This window comes from Siphateles boraxobius, unplaced genomic scaffold (assembly GCF_051911475.1).
Source record: "Siphateles boraxobius isolate OS27281-9 unplaced genomic scaffold, OSU_SipBor_1 8, whole genome shotgun sequence".
Lineage (NCBI taxonomy): Eukaryota > Metazoa > Chordata > Actinopteri > Cypriniformes > Leuciscidae > Siphateles > Siphateles boraxobius.
This window is the reverse complement of record NW_027509208.1, coordinates 33,811,983-33,837,584: the sequence shown is the minus strand read 5'-3', so window position 1 is coordinate 33,837,584 and position 25,602 is coordinate 33,811,983. Positions and strand designations below refer to the sequence as shown.

At 41.4% G+C, this 25,602-nt stretch overlaps 1 protein-coding gene across 14 annotated transcripts in view; it reads right to left on the bottom strand.

Moving 5' to 3' along the window:
• Positions 1–25,602, bottom strand: part of lama2 (laminin, alpha 2) — a 419,939-nt gene that overhangs the window by 161,439 nt on the left and 232,898 nt on the right. For all 14 annotated transcript variants that reach the window (XM_077221106.1, XM_077221108.1, XM_077221107.1 and 11 more), the window contains 3 exons: positions 19,765–19,878; positions 17,836–17,963; positions 13,923–14,009 (listed from right to left, as the gene is read on the bottom strand). In XM_077221106.1, coding sequence (XP_077077221.1) covers positions 13,923–14,009; positions 17,836–17,963; positions 19,765–19,878 — 329 coding nt within the window. The remainder of the gene's footprint in view (positions 1–13,922; positions 14,010–17,835; positions 17,964–19,764; positions 19,879–25,602) is intronic.

The window sequence follows — 25,602 nt, the reverse complement described above, 5'->3', positions numbered from 1 at the left end:
ATGATAAATGAGCGCTGCTTTTAAATGAACATTTCTTTAAAACAAAATTGATTTGACAGAATTTCATTTTCTTAATGGCATAAACAGACTTTAGTCCCATGAAACTTTAACTGGAATGTCAATGTTTCTGTCACTGCAACTTCCCGAACAGGCGAACATTGAAAATTGGATGCAGTGCACCGGGATGCATCGAGATATCGAATTGAACTGAATCGATGACATGATAATAGTAATCGAACCGAACCATGAGACCAGTGTAGGTTCAAACCACTAATACTCTGTGCTGTGTCTTCTGATCAGATATTAAAGCGAGTTAATACAAACAAACACATTTGTACTTATTCCCTCATCCAATGAGAATCGATAAGAGAATCGATAAGGAATCGAATCGATAAGCAATATCGATAATGGAATCGGAATCGTTAAATTCTTATCAATTCCCATCCCTAGCTCCAACCCATCTTAAAGTAAGGAAAGCACGACACTAATCGAACATCTCCGGGGGTCTTGTCGGTGAGAAGAGCAACAGTTGACGAAGAGGTTCCACTTCAACGCATAGACGTGTCTAGTGGACGACGCTCTAGCGGAAGTGATGGTAGCCACCACCGCTGGTGGTAGGGTACTCAAACCTGCCTCGTCCCGTCCAGGAGCCACACGTGGAGGTTCCAAAGATCGGGACGAGGGTGCCATAGGGTGCCCCGTCCTTAAGAAAGGAGGTCCTTCCTCAGGGGAATCGGCCAAGGAGGTGCTGTCGCGAGGAGTACGAGTTTGGAGAACCAGGTCCGGGTAGGCCAGTATGGCGCGACCAGAAAGACCTGCTCCTCGTCCTACCTGACCTTGCGCAGGGTCTGCGCAAGAAGGCTCACTGGGGGAAACGCATTTTTGCGGCTCCGCGGCCAGCTGTGCACCAGTGCATCCGTGCCGAGCGTGCCCTCGGTCAGGGAATAATACAGGGCGCAATGGGTCGAGTCGTGAGAGGCAAACAGATCTATCTGTGCGTCCCCGAACTGGTCCCAAATCAGCTGAACCGACTGGGGATGGAGTCACCAATCTCCAGGGAGGGGCTAAAGCCGTGAGAGCTCGTTGGCTGCACAGTTCAGGGCTCCAGGGATATAAATGGCATGAAGCGACCTCAAATGCTTCTGACTCTATATGAGGAGGTGGCGGGTGAGTTGCGACATACGGCGAGAGCGTAGACCACCTTGATGGTTGATGTACGCTACAGTGGCAGTATTGTCTGAATGGACTACTACGTGTTGATTCCTGAGCATGGCCCGGAAGCGGCGCAGAGCAAGACGTACAGCCAGCAACTCGAGGCAATTGACGTGCAGAAGGCGCTGGGGTCCTGTCCAGGAGCCCTCGGCAGCACGTCCATTGCACATGGCGCCCCAGCCCGTGGTGGAGGCATCTGTCGTTACGACAACATGCCGAAAAGCTTGTTCCAGGGGCACTCCGGCCCGTAGAAAACTGAGGTTCGACCATGGGGTGAAGGTCTGACGGCAGGTCGGAGTAACTGGTACTCGGAGGGTGCCGTGTTGCCATGCCCACCTCGGGACTCGGTCGCGAAGCCAAAGCTGAAGCGGTCACATATGAAGCAATCCGAGCTGCGTTGCCGCGGCTGCAGATGCCATATGCCCCAGGAGCCTCTGAAAAGGTTTCAGTGGAACCGCACTCTTGCCCTCGAACTGTCTCAGGCACGTCAGCAGTGACTGCGCGCGCTCGCTCGTAAGCTGTGCCTTTTACATGGCGACCGAGTCGATTTCCATACCGAGAAAAAGAAATCCTCTGCACGGGGCAAAGTTTGCTTTTTTCCCAGATGACCCGAAGGCCCAGACGGGCTAGGTGCCGGAGCACTAGTTCCCTGTGTTTGCAAACCTGGTCTCGAGAGTGAGCTAGGATCCGCCAGTCGTCGAGATAGTTCAGGATGCGAACCCCGTGTTCCAGTAGGGGAACAAGGGCTGCCTGGACGACCTTTGTGGGCGGGCCCGCGGGCGTCACGTGATCGTTCACGGGTTGCGTCAATGAAGAGGGGGGGCATGAGGCACGGACGGATAGTCGGCGCCTTGTTCCACACCAACATCCTCAGGTCACCCTGGCCACCAGCCGAAGTAGCACCTCACGTGGAGAGTGTTAGATCGGGATGTGGATGAGGGGACTCTCTCTCAAACGAGATCATTGAGTCTCGACCGTAATGACGCGATGGTCACGTTCCCGCGGGGAGAACGTGAGTCATCCACAAACGCTGCTCTAGCGTGATCAAGCCCAAGCACGCAGAGCAGAGAATGTGCCCATCAAAATCGGAAATGAGTCAACCGCAACCAGTAAATGCACGGGCGAGCCGTCTTTAAAAAGACGTGCCGCGTGCAAGCTCTTTTGTGAGAGAAAAGAAACTCTGAAAGTGTTGAAGCGCCCGGGGAGAAACACTCACTTGCAAACCACTGCATAGATAAGCAGGAAGCGCGCACTCGCCTGGAGATCGCCGTCACACCAACACCAGAGAATCTCGCTCGTCTGTAAGAAGCTGACAGTTCAGAGATGGCTTGTGGAGTGAAGAATTAACTTGGCTCCGAAGCGAAAACATATCTGCATGTTGCCGGCGTCCTCCTTTTATACCCACAAGGTGGGGCGGAGATACGCTATGCAAAATCCGCAGACCCATGGCATTTCTTTGCCATTGGCTCGTTTTGTAATACTCGAAGTTGATAAGCTTTCTAAGTGAAACCCCATTCGTCGTCATCCGACGTAACTCAGAGTGACAACGAAAGGGAACTAGAAACTACTTTTTAGTTCCCTTAACCGCTTTTGAATTGGAACCGGTATTGTTCAATTCTATGACAGCTGTGTTGCTTTCAGTCCAAAATGGCGGAACTGCAGCTCTGCGCATGTGCGCGTGTGTTGCAATGGAACGTTCTATTGAGTTTCGCATCTTGGTACTTCTATACTCTTTGATTAGAGTGACAGCACAATCCCATAAAAGCACTGATGGAAATGGAAAGTTCTGCGTGTGATCTACTGACAACGCACACATTAAAAACACAGACGCAGCCGGATCATTGCCATAATGACCAAAGCAATCTACCAACAGCAGCGCAAATTAGCGTCTGGTTTAAGACATGCTTTTTTTGGACGCTAAATAATGGCGCATACACCAGTAAATTGACGAGCGCAAACCTTAGTAAATCACCTTGCATGATTCATTTAAATTCTCTCCTCCCATACATTTTGCATCTGAAAGAGAAACTCCAACAAATGCATATGCAATGAGATCAGCCGCAAAAATAACCCTGCCCACGCCTTTAGCAAATCCTGACAGTAGTTTTTTACCACCAAAAGGGGGTTTGCACTGGCGCAAGCTGTAAATCTGGCCCCAGGTCTGATGCCAAATTTTTTATTTTCTCAGAAAAAAAAAATCAGAAACTGAATGAAAATAAGTCACTCCATTCATTCACATGTTGTAGAGTAAAATACAATGCACTATAATGCAACTAATAAAGCAATTTCATATCAGAGGATATTAAAGAGAACATTTGATGTGTAACCTAATCACGGCATCTAACATTACACTCCAAGAACAGATACCTTCCTTTTGGAATAGCTAGAATCCTGAAAAATCTAAATCTAAAAGTTTCTTTCTGAAGAAAAATATGCTACATAAAGAATTTCAGTCTGTGTGTAGGTCCTTTAATAGTACAGAGAAAACGTCTCAGATTATGCATATAAACATGGTTCCCTGAGAGGGGAACGAGAACACGCGTCAGCTGACGCAATGGGGACGCGTTCCGCAGGACTCGGTGTCTGAGGCACAGGTACCGGCAGATGCAGTGATGAAGTTGCAGGGTGCTCCCCAGCAGATAAAAAGGGTACCTGAAAACAAGGCATCAGCTTCAAATGTCTGAAGGAAGACACTTAGGTACATCCGAAGCATGGCAAAGCGAACCGGCGTCTTGTTCCCCTCTCTTGGAACCATGGTTACATTTGTAACCTGAGACGATCCCTTTCAAGGGAACTCAACGCCGCTTCAGCAGACGCAATGTGGACATCAATACCAACTACGCCATAAAACACTAAAAACAGTCTAGAATCGTAGGCACAGATACTAAAAATTCAGCCAGCGAGTGCAAACACCCTGCACACTTATGCAATGGGAAGGAGAGTAGCCTCACTTAATACCCAGATACCTGGGGAAGGTGACAGAAGAGCTTATAATTATCATAGACAATCATGTCAAACATCTGTCAGCTCTACTTCTAAATATATTTCAGGGGGCCAACCCTTATCTTTATTCTCCTCTAATAACAACGCTCTGTACCCCAACTCCCTCCTCGGAGGGGGAGGGAGGAGAATTCATTTTCCTATAAAAATAGCATACTGTCCACCCAATGCCCTCAACTTGGGGAACGGGAGGAGATCACACAACTTCCTGTACCCCAAATTCTCCTCGGAGGGGATGGAAGATAATTATTCTTCTCATAAACAAAAATATTGTTAATCTCCTCAAAAGCGACATGACTATCATAGATGATCCTCTCAAACATCTGTCAGCTCTACTTCCAAATATATTATCAGGGAACCAAACACCTAGTACCAGCTCTACCTGATCCCAGCCATCCCTTATCTTTATTCTCCTCTAATAACAATCCTTTGAACACCCTCCTCGGAGGGGGAGGGAGAACAATTATTCTCCTCAGAAACATACTACGTACTACTCATAAACAAAAATACTGTTCGTCGTTAATCTCCTCAAAAAGCATCCTGCGGCAACCCCGAAACCCCCTCAAAGGGAGAGGGAGAAAACTTTATTCTCCTTTAATAACAGAATTAGTGTACCCCATCACCCTCCTCAGAGGGGGAGGGAGGAGATAGGGAAGATATTCAGGATGGTAGAAAGGGAAGAGAAGAGGAAAGTCCCTAAACCGGTTTACCACCATCTCAACGGCAGTGCCTCTTCAAGATCATGAGCAAGCAATGAGTCCTCATATTCCACAGAAGATGCCAAAGTTCTTCATGCACCTCCGTGAAGAAAGGCACGGGGCGTTTTTCCCATTGTGTTTCGCCACCCCCAGAAACCAAATCATCCAGCTGCGATCACCCAGAATGAGCAACGGCTTGGGAAAGCATGACTGTCAACTCTGAATCCAATTCAGCATGAGCAAACACTGCTCAGTGTCACCTTCCTCTCCAGAGAACAATAGCACACCGACCAGGCTTCTGCTTCATGCACGAGGGCCGCCGTGCCTAGGGAGAAGTGAGGGGAACTTGCTCACGCTCTTCAAGCAGCTCCGTCTGAGTTCCCTGCGGCTGTAAGTGGGAAGACGAGCTGTGAGGCTCAGCAGCTTGACTCTCTTCACTCATGAAGAGTGCCAGCTGAGAGCGGAGCTTTCTCAGAGAGAAATCATCGCAATGAATTAATCCAGCCCCCTCGAGGGCTGAACGCACATAACACACATATCGTGACCATCGCCAGGCATTATGAAACACGGCCATGGATGAACACAGCATTTACTCACCATATTTCCTTCTCTTTACCTTTCACACACTGCAATCTTCACACAGCACACAGACAAGCGGCTTCCTGAAGACACTGAAACTGATGCCTTGTTTTCAGGTTCCTTTTTGTGCTGGGGCACACCCTGCGACGTCATCACTGGATCAGCCATGACTGGCTAGTTGGTACCCGTGCCTCAGACACCGGGTCCTGCGGGATGCGTTCCCATTGCGTCAGCTGACGCACCATTGAGTTCAATCGAAAGGGAACTCATGTCAGACTGACTTTTATCATCTGAATTTGAATATATTTCAGTTTTGCTATTGACACTATAGTTAACAATATTCTTTTGGAACCATGTTAGCAGTAGCCTTGTTTGTTTAGATTCTACTTCAGATTGTTCTTCAGATTGTTCCTATAGTTGTGTGTAAATGTGGAGCTGTCTCGGGATAAAAGATAAGTACAGAGTGCCACAAGGCTCTGTCTTAGGTACTATTTAGTAGAACATCCTATTAGGCCACATTACAAGGAAAATATGATGGCAGTTTTCATAGTTTGTTGTTAATATTTTAAATGAGGGTTTTAATTAGTGTAATAAGGCAGAAAAACTGGTATGAATTAATAATCCTTTGATAAATTTGGACAAGTCATTGTGTATAAATATTAGTTAGTAAATAATGACAATATCTGTTTAAATGCAAAAGACCCCGACTACTGTTCCAAAAAAAAAAAAAACATAATCCCCATGCCCCTATAACACCCAGAATGTCACCTCTGCACTGTTTCGGTCCCCTTTATAGGGTAACTGAGCATTGAAGGCTGGCTCTTCCTGTCTGTCTGGTTCCAGCTCATAATGTCTCCTGTCGCTAGCTCTGCTGTGAGAGAGCCATCTTAAGCACTGATGACTCGGGCCAGGTGTCTTTAACCCAGGCCATATATATATGGCCAAGTTCCTGTCTGTCTGCACACCAGGGAACAATTACTAAAAAAAACTGGGACTGCTCCAAACTCTTATTTCCTTCCTCTCTACACCCTTCACCCTCAGCCTGCTCTCTCTGGCTTGCTGTTTCAGGTGTCGATGTGCACGCAGGGCCAAACTAAACATAAGCACTCTATTTCAGAGCAGGACCAGGCGCCATGGAGGGACTGAGCTGATTTAGGTCAGTGAAAGACAGAGTGGGGGGGAGAGAGATTTTTTTCTGTCGTGGGTCATTGATTCTTAAACTGAAGAGGCCCCCCCTTAAATCACTAAGCCCATTACCGTTACACACTCAGAGCAAGCTTACAGCACACTCCACAATAAACACATACAGAGTATGAATGAAGCAGGGGAGCGGGATGATAAATATTAGACCTGTTTCACAGAGTTTGCACAACTGCAGCGTAACTGCAATAGCATGTTCTGAGCTATTTACATTTACATGGACACCAGAAAGTGACGTATTGCTGGAAAACAGCTTATGGTTGAAAAGTTTTGTTCGTTTACATGCAGCTTTCTCCCTCTTTGTGTTTAGAGTTAACCCTTTTTTAGGTGTGCGTAATGTAAAGGTGGCTTACATGGTTACACTGACATGGTTTCTGTGTATGTAACTGAACTGAGGCTCTAGTATAAAGTGATTTCTGGTTTCATACATTGAGCAGTCCTATAGACAATTGGCATAAATGATCAAATGGTTAGCAGGAGTGAACTAAGAGTATCACCTTGAAGTCTAATTTACATGACGAGGACCACATTTGTATTCAAATAATAATTAATCTACACAGAGCCAATGCACACAAACAAAAAAGAATGGATTATAAACTACATATAATAAACTAAAACCATCAATGAAACCTTATGGATTCAGTTTGAGTGGTTGTTAATGCTTGTGGAATTTAGATCATCAATTTATTTCACAAGTCTTTGAAGACGCCTCTTAAGAAAAGTGTGATATTTCAATATTGAAGCAGGCAGCAATTGTGGCACTTGTTGCTCATCTTTAATCTGTGTACTCTAATAAAACAAGCTTTACAGGCTTTGGTAGCACTCAGTGCGGCTCTACAGATATTGGATAGTGTTCATTTGATTTGCTTAGATGAAAATTGCCAAAGGGATCTGGGGCTAAAAATGATGTATGTCTCGTATTCTGCAAAGATTTCTGTTCGAAGAGAGACGCTGTTTACTGCTGGCCAGGGATGTAAGCACATATTTAGGATTTGTTTGGGGACTGAATGTAATAATTCAAGATTCAACCACTGAAAATCACATATTTTTTGACTACTAATCTGAATTCCAGAACTGATGTTTCCTCTTCAATTTGTATGGTGGTTACGGCCATGTTGAAAGATGTAGAGTACTTAGGTTTCTTATAAATAGCACCTTTATCTCAGACGTTTCTCCTACACTTCCACAGGAGACTCAACAAAAAAAAAGGCACAGATGAGACAGTAGTTGGCATAGTAGTTGGCTCAAGTAGATCGTATAAACCAATGGCACCAAATGTCTCTACGATCTACTTAGGCACACAATGCTTTTGGGAAACGCAGCCCAGATAATTTTGTCCTGAAGTGTTTAAAATGTTCCTCCTGAGATCTCTGCCTATAATCTGCAATGGTATCTGAGTGCATTACCAGGCATTCTTGAGATCTCCTTTGAAATGCCATTGGGACATGTGAGAATAATCACAAGAAGCAACAGCCTCTACCTGCTCTCCAATTGATCTCACTTGATAGGGCTTCCCTGTCGGACGGCCTCGACACAATACATTTTTAGGAACACATTTAAGAGCGTCGTGCACCGCCTGACTGAGTTTGTGTGAAGTATGTCCTTCGCATCTCTTTCAGCGAGTGTCTCAGGTGACAGACTGAGTTTGAGCTCCGTCTGAGCGCTGATGGATCGGTCCCATCTTGCCCCATTAATGTGCATCTGTCCCTGGATTTTCCCAGAACGAGAAACATTTCCATTAACTCTCTTTCTCTCCTCTCGAACTTTCTCTCCGCTTGTCCTCCATAACACACGTCCAGCTCCCTGGTTTATGTTCCCTTCACCTCGTTTTCTGCTAATGGCTCAGCGCTGAGAGCTTTGGTGCCAGCTAGCGTGTACCAGCACTGGCACTGCACCAGTCCCTCTCCATCTGTTTCAGGGGTGGGGTCACAGAAGAGCCGAGACCTTTCTTCCATCTAGACGCCCTACTCCAAAACACCACTGTGATTTAGTCTGCATACAGAGCTGGAGTGACTGCCAATGCAAACCTACCCAGAATGCAGCATATGCTAATGCTAACCCATCAGCATACCAACCTTCAGAGAACGGGAGAGAACGAGGCCCACTGGGGGAACGTGGAGAGTTGAAAAAGAGAAATAAACAGAGCAACTGATGGAATATTGCGCATGATAGATAAGCTGAGTGATTTCTGATGCTAATGAAATTAAGACGTTGCCATCAGTGCCAGAGCTGCGAGCTGTTTTGTGCTCTATTGCATTTGAGGGCACTTTACACTGACCACAAGCCATTTGCTCCAACTTATGCCAGATTTTTATTTCATATCACACTGGGACAAAAATCCATATGGCCATATGAAATCCAAATCCATATAAATCCAGATTTGTTTGAGTAGTCTATTCAAACACATTACAGTCTCAAAAAACATTATCTGTTTTTCAGCACATCACACACACACACACACACACACACACACACACACACACACACACACACACACACACACACACACACACACACACACACACACACACACACACACACACAAGGGTTAAATGAAAATGGTGACACAGCAGGGGTGTGCGGCCCCATATAAGCTGCAAATGCTCTGCATACTCAAGCAATTCAAGTACTCGCTAATTCATATTAACATTAATTAAATTACTCTAAATTCACTTGATTGAGGTGACCTATAAACCTTGCATGATAAATTACGTTACGAAAGGGTGATAAATTACTTAGTTACTGAGGGTTCCAGGTAAGCGGATCTACATCAGTTTTGGCGCCTCTGATCTGTTGTCGTATCGTCATCATTGTCCCACGTTCTCATTGGTTTGCTGGCTTATGGGGAATTTAATGCCCAGGGAAAGCTGTCCGTGAATCACTCGCCCAAGAGGAAAAATTTTCTGTTGCTGCCAGATCTCAATCATAACTGAAACTATTTTCATAGTATTTCATTTTCTCCAAAGGGAATTAATTTAAAAAAAAAAATGTATTACTTTTTTTTTTTTACAAAATCTTAAAGTGTTAGAGAAAGACATACTGTAAGTAGACCTACTGTAACTATCCGTCATTCACAAATCTTCTGCCATGGACTTGTTGGAGAGTAAAGTGTCCATCGTATGTGCACACAGAATCTAGTAGTTGGTCATCTAGGTACTTTTTGCCTACTGATTTATGAAAACTATACATTTGGACATACTGCACATACACATACAGTTTTTCACCTACTTTATAGTATGGAACTAGGCATTTTCAGATGCTGGCATAGGCTTTTACATAAACACAGTGAGCTGCATTGGTGTCTGCTGCTCATGTAGGAGTCGCCCTTCTCAGGGGGCATCCTAACTGAAATTATTTCATAAGTGATTTCTACATAAGCAGCAGTAACTCTTAAGCATTAGAGCATTACAGCATGACGTTAGCCACTCCAAGGTCAGGAGTTCAATTCCCATACTGTTAACCCTTGCTGTAAAAAAAGGCCAAATTCTGACAATAGCATACCATTTTCAATTAAAAGAGTAATATACCGTAGAAAAGAAAAATAGCCTAAAGGAATATACTGTAAATTAACAGTACTCAAGATCGACACTCAGACGCTGTTTTCAAAATCACACCCTATACCCTCATTCACTATTCCCTACATTAGTTCACTAATATAGTCCACTTGACAGAGTGAATGAAAAGAAATGAGTGAATTGAGACACCAAATAAGCAGAATCACTGAAGGACAGAGAAACAAGAACAGAAAAAAAGAGAAAGTTCTACAACTGACTTCCATACTGAGTGTGAAATCAGTTTACAAACCAGTTTAAACATTATTTCTTTCATGCATGTACAAAAGTTCTTGTTTAGAATTAACAGATATTTAGTTGTTGATGTTTTATTGAAAATAATACAATTTGTAGTCACCATGATGGTGATCAGTAATTGTTTTAGTTGGGTTCTTGACTTTTTAACATTAGGTTCTGTCTGGTTGTTGTAACTGTAAGTTTTTAAAACACATTTTTTATGACAAGAAACAGCCAAGAAAAAAAATTGTTCAGTGATTTTGTTCTTGTGATGATGCCATAGTCATCCTGGACATGTCTGATACGCTGATTTCATTCTGTGTATAAGTTTTGAATTTATGGGTATTTCATATTTATTAATTATTTATCTGTGAATCTACAACATGAAATCCAGCAATATTTATGTAAACAGTTAAGGGCCGTACACACCGGGACGGATATCGGCGCGTTATTCACCTGCGTTTTACAACGCGTTTTTTTTGTGTACACACCCAAGCGATTTTCGCTGACGATGAGCCGAGTGAACATGCAAATTCATTCCCAAACATTAGATGGCGCTTAATGTAAAACAGAAATACCCAAGAAATAACAGAAAATGTTGGAAAAAGTTACAAGCCTATGTACATGAAAGACAATTAAACTCACCATCAAGGCCCATTTGCTCTGCAATACCACTCCATAACAGTTCTCTTTTATCAATATTTTTGTAGTCGCTGTTGCGTTTGTCATATAGTTCCTTATGTTCCGACACCAACGAGACCAGCAGGTCTACATTTATCTTGGCTTGCATCTTCCTCGTCTTCATCTCGGCAGTGTGTAGACGCTACTTGGCGTATATCTTCTTCGCCGTTACGTATGTGTGCTCGGCAAGACCATTTAGTGTTTGGGCGCCCCCAAGTTGTGTTTTACTGTAACTGCAGAAGCTCCAGACACGTGAGCAAAAGCGCCAATCTCATTGGTCGAATAGTTTTTGACGCAGAGCGTTAAACCAGAAAAACGAACCCGAGGCGTTTTTTTTTTAAAATTACACTTTTACACGTGCCATTTTTCGCGTCGGTGTGCACACTCACATTGGCGCCGTTTGTTTAATCACGAGGCGTTAAACATCGGCGAATATCGCGCGCGAAATTCGTCCCGGTGAGAACAGTCCTTTACTCTGAAGGATATTGAAATCATATAGTGCTTTAAAAATATTTTGAGACAAACACATACATCAACAATCAGCATATAAATCTCAAGTTTCATGTCGCAATGCATGCTGGGTTCCAGGATAGTATAAAACTCCCATCATGCACTGCTGTAGGAATAAAAATAAATAAAACAATATTACCACCATTGTTGAGATTCATGTGCTGATTTTTGATATCTCTTTGTTTCTACAAGACAGTGTAGCTCTGTTTCTTTGGTTGTGCTTAATGTGTTAAAAAAAATCTTCATTGTATCTACAGTGGTGGTAATGTAACACTTTTGATACAGGATTAAACTCTGAATGAGATTAGTGAATGAACAGATTATATGATGACTATGTCATCATAATCAATTGAGCAAACTACTTTCACAAACCATGTATGTGCACAAGTGTTGCAAAACCACAGTTCAAGCAAGAGAAAAATTAATGTTAATAAGTCAAGGGTCAGCATCCCAAGTAAAGCAAACACTGATCTCTATAATGGTAACTTCAAACCAAACATTTTTAATTAAACATAACAACTTCTGTAGATGTATGACTAATAAAGTCATACTAGTTAATAATAAGTGTGATAATGTGTAATGGCTGGAAGTCAGTTGTAGTTCTTGTGTTTCTCTATTTTCTGTTCTTGTGTTCATCTTTCCTTCAGTGATTCTGCTTGTTAACAACAGGTGTTCATCACTAAGGCTCAACAATCACAACATATTCACTTGATTATCTCAATGCAACACTGCATCAATGTTACTTTTTACTCTTTGTAGTGCTGATTTTACTGTGGGGTTGAAAGGGTTAACATTGTAAGATAAAAAGACACACCCACAAAATGTATTTTAACAGTAATAAACTGTAAGTTATAAAACAGGTATATACTGGCAACTCTGTTGCCAGGAGTTTAATGTAAACTTTAGTTTTTTGGGTCACCATTGTGCTGAAGAGTAGAGCCTGTCCTTCAGTCCAGGAGAAGATCTACAAGCATTGATGATATGCTGCATATTGCTTTATTTAACATGCAGTGACTTGTGTAATTGTTGGTCCAGTGGACATCTCTATTTATTTTTTTTTTTTTTTACTTAGCTTGCATTATTGGTGCGTTATAAATTTTAGTTGATACATTTAACGACAGAATTTAAGGCAGTCGGTCCCTGCAAGTGAAATTAGTTGTGGGCCTATTGAGTTTTATAATTGAAATTGAGTTTTAAATTAGTGCATGGTATTTTTACAGTAACATACTGTAGATTAGAGTAAAGAACTGTACAATTAACAGTAACTTACTGGCAACAGTGTTGCCAGTATTTTACTGTAAAAAAAAACCTAGTAAGGTCTAACAGTGCAGGGAATGAATGAAGTGATCAAATGAAAATGCTGTATCAATGCCAATTTAATTTGCTTTGGATAAAAGCAAATGCCAAATGCATAACTGTCTGTGTCAGTGGTCAGATGATGTTGATTTCAAGAGTTTGCGATTATGTTGCCAAGCTAAGAATGTGATACTCTAACAAGCATAAAACTACAAAGCACATACAATACTGATTAAAACAGTCGATGTAGTTTTAGTTCGATTGATCTATTTGTAATTATACTTATGCATATTAGCATGTTTCTAATCACCATTTCCTATGTTGAAATGAAAGCCACAACTACAGTATGAGGTCTTGTAGACGACTCATTAAGTGTTGCTCCAATGCCATTATGCAGTGAAGTTCTGGTCAAGCTTCAAAACTGCATCAAAAATGGATTCACTGTGTCTTTAGACTTTAACCCAGTTTAGGACTTTCCCAGTACGACATTACATTTTATATGGAAAATTATCCCTCTTAAAGATGCACATTTGGGATTACAGAGGGATATTTTTAAAAAGTATTTATTAGTTTAATTTTAAGGCCATTTCAGGATTGTAGATGTAAAATAACTCAAGATTATAGTACTGTGAAGCCATAATCACAGTAAAACAACAGTTATGTGACAGAATAGGATCATATCTTACCATCAATTATTTCTAACAATTAACCACAATGAAAATGACAAATCTTTAGTTATTAAAGTTACAAACAATTAGTAGGGTAGAGTGGGATAAGATGTGCCAGTGAGTAAGCTGTGTTGCATCCATAATCTAGCATATTTTTGTCGTGTGACCAGAAAGAGCACATCATATAAAGTTGCCTGTGACTGAGAGATGCACCTGAGAAAAGTAAAACAATTATAATAAAGTTTTTTGTCCAAAAACATTTTTCTGGATGTAAAACCTTGTTGTCTTACCTGTCACAGCGTGCTCCGGCGTAACCCGGCTGGCATCGATCGCAGATCACCTCACCCCCGGCATTGACGTGGCACGTCGGACTGAAACTATGGTGTTTTTGAGCCAACAAGGGGACAAAGAGAAAAACAAAAGAGCAGCGAATCAAAAACATCATAAGCACTCGCTCTGGTTTTAACCAAAGCCAGAGACCGTTTGAACCCCAAGATGGTCTAGCGAGTGAGCAAACCCTTCACAGCGAGGTGAGCGTCGGGCTCTGCCATTAGCTCTATCAGAATGACTGCATGACTATTTCAGACGACACAGGAGCCTGGCTGATGGGCATGCTGGGAATGCTGAGGGCAGGAGGAGAGCGACGCTTTCTTTAGCCCACTAGATGTGGAATGTTCAGCTGTTGCATTCTGGGACACAGCAATTTTTCTGGATTAGCCACTAGCATGCTACAGCCAATATTAGCCTGGTGCTGAAATTATGCGCCAGCTACAGAGTACAGACGACTGGCAGTCAATCTCTGGAGGAGCTACATCCGCTCCTGATAGATGCTATCATGCTAAAAATAAGACTAGCTTAAACTGAATTATGGTCTTAACTGGTTTTAGTTGAGTCTGAAACTGGAACAAGATTGTTAAAGGTGATTTGTGCAGTTTTCTTTTTAAATTGAAATTGGTAACACTTTAGTTTAGGGTCCAATTCTCTCTATTAACTAGTTTATCATGCATATTACTAGGATATTGGCTGTTTATTAGTACTTATAAAGCACACATTAATGCCTTATTCTGCATGACCATATTCTACATCCCTTAATCCGCCCAATACCTAAGCTTAACAACTATCTTACTAACTTTTTAAGTTTAAGGCAAAAGTCATAGTTAATAGTGAAAATGTGTTCCCAAAACTAAAGTCTGTCCTACAAATATTCTGATCTCCCACTGCAACAAACAGGATCAAGTTTTACTCTAATTGTAAAAAAATAAATAAAATGAAGACAGAAATATATTACTTTTGTAAGTTACAATTATACTGCAAATTTAAAAAATAATAATATTTGATAATAATTATAACAATAATTTATTGCATTACAAGTTATAATACTCATGTATTTAAAATTTACTTAAAATGTACTTAAAATTTTCACTTTCAAACATTCAAACCCTCAAGCTTATAATTTTTCAAATTCTTGAGCTTTTCTTTTTGGCGGAATATTACTAAAGTTCTCTCCACAAAAATGTTGGAAATGAATAATGCAAATGTGTAAATAAAGTGAATCTAGCCAACATTGCATTCCCAAATGCATGTTAAACTCCCTGCGCTGGCAGAGATGGAGTGTGTGAGAAGCAGTATTTACTCTGAACCAAGCCGCTCTGAAAACAAATTACTTGTGTCTGGATAGTTTAGCACAAGAATACTACTTACTGTAACTGTCAGTGTTGGGGGATATCTAAATAGACATAGCAACGTTACTATTTTAAAAACAAGTTCAGTCATGAAACTATAGGCTGATGGTCTTTTACATGCAATCTGCTAGTAATCACATAATTGCCACATCGCACAAGCTGATTGGCCTCTGCTGATTCTGTAGCCAATGAAATTGGTTGCTCAACATTTAAATAGTCTGGTTCAGTGCTTGCTCTAAGCTAGTCCTGCTGCGCACTATCAGAGTTCCTTTGAACCCCTCCACCTCCCTAGATCTGCTGATGGATTTATCTACTGTATGTCTATTTATAGAGGTTGCACGACTACTGATTTCTGCTAATCGATTTCTTATCAAAACAATACTCGAGTTACTCGACTACTCGTAGTTCATGCTACTGTAAATGAAAAGACATGAAATAGGCTAGTTCTTATAAATAAATGTGTATTAATTCATAATGCAAAAATTACATAAGTAAACTCTCAAAACATTATAATTATGACATTACGTATTTTAATTTCCATGTAACAGAGTAGCTAAAGCTAAATAAATAGCCGTTCTTGCCTTTCATTCCAGACACAATGTCCGCTTTTAGGGGCCGTTCACATATCGCTTCTTTTGCACGCTCAAGTTTGTCATTTCAAATGAGGCTTATAATGGAAGCGACGCGATCACGACGCGCATGTGGTTTCTTTTCAGAATGCCGCAAGCGCGCTGCAGGTCATGAGACAAAAACCAACCGATAAGCTTGCATTTCCGTAACAGCATCGGAAGCTTGGCCGAACAGCTGATCATAGCTGTTCACTGCGGGTTTTTATTTCTCATTTCCATAAATATATCTAGTAGTAAAGCTAATGCAAGGGCTAGAAATCAATAATCCTTTGCTGATACTTCCTCGTCATCATGGAGAGCGCAGTTCATTGTTGCATAGCAACGACTGATGCCATGGGAGCGTGAGAGCTTGTGGAAAGATGGAGAGCGTTTTAAGGCGCAAGATGTGAACGGCCACGTACAGGGTTGGCAAATTACGATATTTTTGTCATCCTTGATGAAGTACTTCCACACATCTGATGTGTGGTGTCTGTTCGCCATTTTGAATTCATTTATAGTTAATGGCATAGAGGTTAATGGGCGCTCGAGTAGTCAATTGTTTCCAACAGCGCAGACTAGTTGTTGAAGTAGTCGATCTATCGACTAGTCTGTGCAAGCCCTAATTTATGCAACAGCAGAATATCTTACATGCTCACAGCAGCGTTTCTGTGTATCTATTAGCAGTAGTAAGTCCATACTAGATCTGCAGCAGCATAGCAGATCTAGTCCACAAAGACCGCTCATTAACATTGCCATATATCGAGAGTTGTCATGTTTGAACTACATTTTTCAGCAGGCCGACAGAAGCTCGGCTATTTTCAAACCCATTTAGTGTAAGTTTGTGCATTTAACTTACATGGTATCACCCTAATTGAGATAGCCTGATAGTTAATATGCAGTAATAATCTGATCAGTAATCTCAGTGCAATTAGCTAAGTGTTTATGGCTTGTAAAGTAGCTAACTACTGTTACGTGACTGTTTAACTACTTTAAATTCTGAGTTAGGTAAGGTAGGTTGAAGCAGCTTCCCCAACACTGGTCAGTATAGTTAGAGAAGCGATTATCTATGAAAAGCGTCATGATGGTGAGTGTTATGCTGCGTTCACACCGAACGCGAATTGAGGGTCAAATTCGCTTCTATCGCATCTTGTTGGACGCTTGAACATTTTGAATCCACACGCGCTTAAAAAGCGAGCATTTGAAGGCGAAATTCGCTTTTTGTGGGAGGGGCGAGTGCTAGGCGGTTGTCTGTTTGCAAGATGGCTGATGATGATCGAGCATTCATCGAGAGAGTCACCGCTCTGTATTTGCTCTGGAGAGCAGAACAGCGGTGTAGGGGTCATCGTCGCCGTACTCCACCAGACCCTCCGGAGGCGTACCCAGTTTGGCGAGTTTCACCACTTGCTCCAGGAGCTGCGCCTGGATGACGACCGCTTTCAGCGGTACTTCCGCCTTTCCCGCGCCAACTACAGGCGCTCTATCCCAGCTGCGTTTATCACGTCACTTCACCACGTTACAGCAGCAAGCAGGCTCCTGATTGGTTAACGCGGCGCGAACAGATGCCAAAGCTCAGATTTTTCAACTCAGGCATCAGACGCGAATTCGCTTCAAACGCGTGAATGCATAAAAAGCACCAAATAAAATCACTTGTGCTTAACGCGCGTCTCGCACTAGACATTCAATTCGCCTCTTTCGCGCCAACTGGACGCGCGAATGAGGCCAAATCGCGTCCATCGCGTCGCGCTAAACGCGTCTATCGCGCAGCAGGACCTCCAGACGCCCGTCAACGCGTCTTTACATTGACTTAACATGGAAATCATTCGCTCCAGACGCTCAATTTGCGCTCGGTGTGAACGCAGCATTAAGATGGTAGAGTGTGATGTCATGCCTTGCTGTGACCATTGCTGACATACTTGTTGGAAGGGCTCAGAAGAGGACAGGCACACGGCTGACAGTCATCCGCTGTTCCCCTGCTGGTGTCTCCGTAATAACCAGGGGCACATCGCTCACAGTTCGGTCCTATGGTGTGATCCCTACAGCCCTACAATACACACAAATACATTCACACAGGGATAGACCACATGTAAAGACAACAACAAGGTATGGAGGTACATACATAACATGGAGGTATGTTAGCATTAATACACAAAACATCTGCAGATTCTGTCTGGTGAAATGAAAACGCATCAGAGCCGCCTTAAACTTGCATAAAAACTTTGTGTAACTCAAAAGTCTCAACTTTACTTTTTATTAACACAGCTAACTTTTAAGACTCCTCGACTTTTCATCAGTCTTTCAGAGGCACACAGTGTCAGGCTAATGGATCAGAGGGACGGAGGGCGTATTTCATCTTTGAGAGGTGAATACACGTGCACACAGTGATAATCACAGCGCAATCCATCGACACCACCACAGTCTGACAGCACAGGATGAGCGTTTGCAGCTCTTCATGTCTGTGACAGACACAGGCCGTAGTTAAGATTAGGGTGTTCAGCTGTGACTCTCGACCGCTCACACAGGCGCAGGAGAAAACTGTCTGGTGTTTTCACGGAAGGACTGAGGTTGTTTCCTCACGAAACGCATAGAGTATGAGCTTACAGACCTAAACGTCTCCTTACTGTACAACACAACACAAAGACCTGCTGAAGAGAGAATGACACACAGAAGAAGGGGCAGTGACTTTGCTTCCCATGTTCTGTTTTGCTAGAATAAACTCTTTATATAAATACATTTATAAATACATTTATATAAATAAACAACATTAGCTTAGTATAAAATACAACTACTTTTAAACATCACAAACTGTCCCACATTCCTGAATGTGTCCAACAATTAAAATCACAGAAAAATAATCTGACATAAGATTTTGACATAATCTGATAAACTGTCACGGTGTGTGTGGGTTGAAGAAGGACTCAAAAGTCATAAGCTCCAATTCAAACAGTTTACTCCAATAATTCACGTACAGATAGGCAGGAAGACGGGCAGGAACACTCACAAAAACACCAAAACATTTACACAGCGTAACATTTACAAGAACCGACCAAGACTAACTGAACAGAAGGAAACTAAATACAAGTACAAATCAAGCATAACAAGGTGAAGACAGATGACAAGGATGATGATAACGATGGATGGGCTGATAAGTGAGGGAGTGAGTTCAGGTGTGGAGACGAGGAGGATTCTGGGGAGGGTAAGACAGGTGCAGACGAAGACTGTGACATAAACTAATTATCATTGTTGTAAAATGCTATTTTAATCAACTAATTCAATTGTGCAAATCTGTTACAGTATGATTTTGACTATTGCAATAGAATTTATCATTCAGGTCAAAATTGAAAATTGACCTTACATTTCTCATTAATTAGTGATGTGTGGTAAATGTCAAGAGGTCAATCTAAATATTATATAAACTATTTAATGATCCATTCATATTTTAAATGAGACACATGTAAATACCAGGTGGATACTGGGCCTGTGTGCTTTACCTCTGGCACTGATCTCACACGCACACACACACACACACACACACACACACACACACACACACACACACACACACACACACACACACACACACACACACACACACACACACACACACGAAATGGAATGGTTCTATTTCCATCTGAACTGCATTCACAGCAGATTGTGTTAGTGTGTTATTATAATGCAGTTCTGTTATTATGGGCAAACAGCCACAACAGCAAAAGCAGCAATGACAAAGCAAGTCCATTCTGTACACTCACTATGAAGAAACAACAAAATACTATCTTTCACCTCAACAATGAGCACACACACACACACACACACACACACACACACACACACACACACATTACCAGGCAGTGTCCAGTGAAGTCATCGCAGTGCTCCGCATGTCCGTGGCATTGACAGAGCTCACACACACCACGATACAGCGTCCCGTTCACCCTGCGGTAGCCCACCGCACACATCTGAAAACACACACACACACGGTTAGTGCATCACAGTAACATCATTCATCATGAGGAAATGGAGGGTTTTTGGTAAAGTATAAGCAGGCAGGTTTGGCTGAACGTGTGTCATGAGTTTAACTGTGTGTGAGCATCAGCGAGTGAGTAATTAATCTATGCTGTGCTAATTGACGGATCATTGTAGAGCAAGTGCTTTGATTTTCTAAATGAGGGAAAAGATTTGTTTCAGTCAACTGAAGCGCAAGGGAAGTTTATACAGCCAGCTGATAAATGCCTTTTCAGACAGAGTTTGTGTGTGTGTGTGTGTGTGTGTGTGTGTGTGTGTGTGTGTGTGTGTGTGTGTGTGTGTGTGTGTGTGTGTCTGTGTGTGTCTGTGTGTGTCTGTGTGTGTGAGTGAGTGAGTGAGTGTGTGTTCTTAAGATGTGCTTTTTCAAACCTTTCGGTCTTGTTTTGTTTTAATAATGTGTCTGAAGTCGAATCGGTGTTTTCTGTCTACACAGGCAGCTGCAGTTTTATAGTCGGCATCAAAACAAAATTGTTCTATTTTTTTTTCTAAATGCATGTTAATGGTCTTATTGTGAACAATTCAATCATGTATATATTTTTTTACCTCATAATCTATTCTATGTAATTAAAATACCACAGCACTGTCTTTTTGCGAGGCTGTGCTGCATTTAAGCCAATGTTATTCTGGTCTGCCTTCATTCAGGTTTGCAACCCTTACTTTTCATAATCCAATCAACAGTGAGATGCAGTGAATGAACCATCTGATGTTTCTGATGAGCAGAAAATATACAGCACACAAACATTGGGTTAAATTGTACATTTTTAATTAGATGGATCTATTATTTATCTATACTTTCTATACTAATTCGCCTTAGTTGAACATTCCCAGTGAATTGCAAACAGAAACAAAAGAACATAAATAAGTGATTTTGACAGGCCTTTGAAAGGAAGCGTTTTCAAACTTCAGCTTTTAGTGTACTTGTTTCTGCATGCAAAATGTTGTGAAACCTGTGATCTCTGTTTAAAGTCTTTAATCATTACTTAATCATTCCATAATCATAACTTTTTAAAACTTGTTTTTATCTGATTATTGTTGTTGTTAATGTGCTATGTAATTATCAGAGCATTTTTTAAAAATCTTTAAATCTTTTAAAACAGTTAATTTTGGTTTGCATTCTGAAATGTTTTATTAGTGAGGCACAATCGTGTAAGAATGCTCATTAGCATCAGCCTTTGTGTGATGACGTCTAAGTGCCTTCCAAATGATGCTTATTTTCACCATTATTTTCAAGCCGTCACTCGCATGATCACTTCTGAATGAAACAGTTCCTTTCACTGAGCTCATTGCATTTTGGGACTGACTTATTCATGGAGAATACATGTGACGCTGCCTTAGAATTTGGTCAAAGCCAGATATACTATAATGAGGCAGGATAATTGTGCTTCTGCCTTCGCATCGGGATGATGTCTCAGTGTGCTGTCTAGATCACTAGGGTTTGGCACAGAACTGCTGACTGCAGAGATCGTTCACACACATCCTGAATATGAAGAGGATAGTTGGAATGACTACAGCAATAAGCATCACACTTGTTTTTCTGCTGTCTTTCAGTGACCCTGCTGACCCTGTCGCTCTGAGCGCAGCCTGTCGGGCAAACTGTCCTGTCCTGAGCACAAACACACAACACTGAGCTGAGGACAGAGATGAGGAAACACATTCAAAGGAATAGTTCACTCAAAAACTATAGTATTCAAATACTTCACGCTTACTTTTTAGCATAATGCGGGACTCTTATTTTGAAATGTATGCTTATTCAAAAAGATAAGGGAGGTAAAATATGCACTCTTGCAACCATCTACAGCATACAATATAAACGGCATGACGTAAAGATTGTCATAATTCATCAACAGATAATAAGCAATCGCTTGACATTAATGCAGTATTAATGGATTGTGATCTGCACTGAAACTGAGTCTCTAGAACAAAAGTACCCTACTGCAGTTTTTTTTTTTTTTGCTTTGAAACATGCAGCGTTCATATTTATTGAATGAAATCATCACCTTTTGAAGTTGATTACATCAGGCCAGATTGCTATTACTGTTTTCCATCAAATTTAGGACTTCTTAAAATTATAATGAAGACGTTTGTTATAACATTTAAAGTCCCCCTGTGATGAAAATCCAGCTTTTAATGTTGTATATTTGTCTATGTGGTGTTTTTAATATGCTTTAAGACAAACCATGTATAAATTCATAAGTCGACACCATTGCTGAGTATTTTCTCCTTAAAACTGTAGTGAACCAAAGACAGGCTCTAAACATGGTTTGAAATTGCTGGTGTTTGTGACGTCACAAACTACCTTGTAACCAATCAGATCAACGTGTGATCGTCAACGAGTGCATCTCTGAGCTGTGTGAGTGAGTGGAGGGCTCATCTCCATATTCATAGAACCGTGTATACTAAATGAGGCAAGGGTGTCGAGTTACATTCAAGATATTTTAAGCATGAAGAATTTTTTATCAAGGAAAAAAACTAACTAAACTAACCAACTTAGTGACTAAAGGGGGGCCTTTAAGAAATGTAAGCCTTTATGACCCTTTTTTTATTACATTATATTATCATTATGATTTTTGTCCATAAATTCAAAGTCCACGCAAGCAAAAAGTTTCGGTTACTACTGTAACCCTGGTTCCCTGAGAAGGGAATGAGATGCTGCATCAGATGTTGGCACTATGGGAACGCCTCAGCGTGATTGTGTCTGAAGCACGTGTGTAATCACCTAATGACGGGACATCATCCTGTGGTGCATGACGTCGTAACCAGGAAGCTATAAAGGATATCCAGACCAAACAATCCCACCTCCTGATTGGCTGAAGAAAGTCACTCACAGGCATGCAGGAAATATGACATGGTTACAGTCGTAACCGAGACATTCCCTTTCAAGGGAACTCCACGCTGCGTCAGATGTTGACGCTATGGGAACATTATAAATGTGTGCGGAGAGGTCCAGCCCGCCGCATCACACACTTCTTACAGGGAAATCCCAAATAATGAGAGAATGTGACACAGAGCGCTTACCGAAGGCACAGAAGATGGCAAAGTTTGGTCCGGGTATCCTTTATAGCTTCCTGGTTACGACGTCATGTGTTACGAGATGGCTTTCCACCAATGAGATATTACACGTGTGCTTCAGACGTAATCATGCAGAGCCGTTCCCATAGCGTCAACCTCTGATGCAGTGTGGAGATTAGGGATGGGCATTTCAAGCAAAAATAATTATCAAAGATCGCTGGGTATTATTCGATTCTTATTCGAATATCCCCCCCCCCCTCCCCCACCCACATGCATGCACACATGCTGTCAAGCTGATGGATCTGATAATGTTTATGGATAAGTGAAAATATTTATGTTTTTCAACATTACAGTGGTATGAAGCAGGTCGCGATTGCTAATAAGAGACAGATATAACATGCGAGTCCCGCTGATATAAATGTAAGGACATTTAATTCTACTGAACTACCCGCAAGTGCTGGATTACTACTCACAGGTCAGTTTATTAGACTAATTAAACTTGTGAGGTAACACCTGGTTTCACTTGGTCAAATGTTACACTATCACACTAAACAGCATTTAAATGTGTGTTTAAAGTTATAATGTTATTCTATGTGTTAGTTCGTTTGCTATATGAAACTAGCAGTAAGCTAGATCAACATTGGAATAACATACTGATCATATTCTAACATTTCATCATGTTGAGCTATATAACATTGATTTGTTTTATGCACATTTGCTCACCTGTCTAATATAGTATGTGCAAGAGCGGTGTCGCTGTCAAGTCTTGATTCGTGAAGCTCTGTCAAATCCAAGTTAGTCGCGGACGTGGAGCTCTCGGCATCTCAAAAACGCCACACCTATATTGATCCTCATTTTAGTTCTCCTTTTTTGTCCCAAAGTCTGCTTGCCATGGTCTATGTTTGAACGAAACAAGAACAGCGTGTCGCTAAACTTTACGCACTACGCAGTAGTGTCCACGTCTGTCGCCATGGTTACGTCATGGCTATGGCAGTACGAGCGGAAACCGAGGATAGCGCGGATATTACGTCATTGACAGGCGACATTTTTTCCGGGATGGACAATTATTTAAAATAGGAATTTCTCTAAAATAAAAAATCTTTGGAGACTTTTGGGATATTGTAAGTACCCAATGCAGGAAATATAAGTGATTTTTGGATATTTTATTACAAAATTCTTACATATTGTACCTTTAAATATAACTTAAAAAACTGTAACATATGTTTCATATTTGTGTTTAAATGTTATTTTTTTATTTCATCTATGTTGATTATATGAAAAGGGAACTGCATGAGATGAGTAAGATAGGATCATAAGTAGCCCAATATATCGGGAGACATTTGGAGTGGGTCAGACATGATTTTGACCACTTAATTAATTTTTGTTTTGTAGAAAGCCTTTCTTTAAAGTCAATTTCGTTTTGTATAAATTGAATCTTAATTTTAATCAATTTCATCAACCAATTGCCTGGATTTAATAAATAAGAAGCAAATATAGCAGACAATATAATCAGGACGTGGAGGCGCCGGCGTGTGAACTGGAGCGCGACTCATAAATGAACCGAAACTTAGCGTATAAGCTACTTGCCTCACAGACATGAGAAATATATCTATAGAAAGCTTTAAATGTAAACAAAATAATTCAAAATGAAAAGAAATGGGCTGCTATCTGCTTATGTAGGCTAATCCGTATGAAGTGTGCATTTCCCTCTATAGGTGCATTCACTACTGCGAAGATGAGATCATCAGCATTGTCAACTTTATCTTTGCAGCCGACACTGACACAGAAAACACTAGTTTATTAATAAACAATCATGCATAATCATTACTTTTGCCGGTTCTTTGTGGCAAGCTTTACGTGTGCGCTTGAGATGAGGAATAGGCAATATATTACGAAAAAGTTGATTTTGGTTTATATTCTTTCCCATACATATTTATGTAATTAAATTAATATAAATATGCAGTTAGACTAATGGCTTAAATTAGATTTTTCTAGCCTACTAGTTTACTGAAAAAAACTTTAGTCGTGCACGGGCAGCCCTACTTATTTCACATATTTTTTAATGTCACAAAGAGCATAATCTTCGGAAAGGCGCTCTCGTTCTGGAGGAAATATTACCACTCACATGCTCTGGTGTGAGATAAATTATGTATTTTCTTCTTTTAGATGCGTTATTGGCAGCGCCATCCTCTGGTTACATGAACGTGTCACCACCGCATCAGAACCGAAAACATGAGGATTTTTTTAAACACAATAATTGATGACAGTTTGTTCAAAAACAATGACAAAATTCGCATTTAGGAGATATAAGTATTCAAAACTTACAGTCTCTCACTTCCGCTAAAATGGATCAGGGATTTTTATGACGTCATCGCAGACTTCAGCATCTCATCACATCTTCTGTCCAATCAAATGCTCTCTAGATTCTAAAGCTCAGCCCCTATGCTATAAATACCACCTGGACAAAGAGACCGTTGACACGTCACAGAGCAATATGGGTTGGGGATTTGTGTTCGGTTGCTCAAACGCTCGAGTTTTATTCTGTTTTCCAACTGTACGTTGGCTAAGAATGAAATGGCTAGAATATATTCACACCTCTATTATTGAATCCAGCGTATCATCAGCACTCGGATTCACTTCCATGGTGC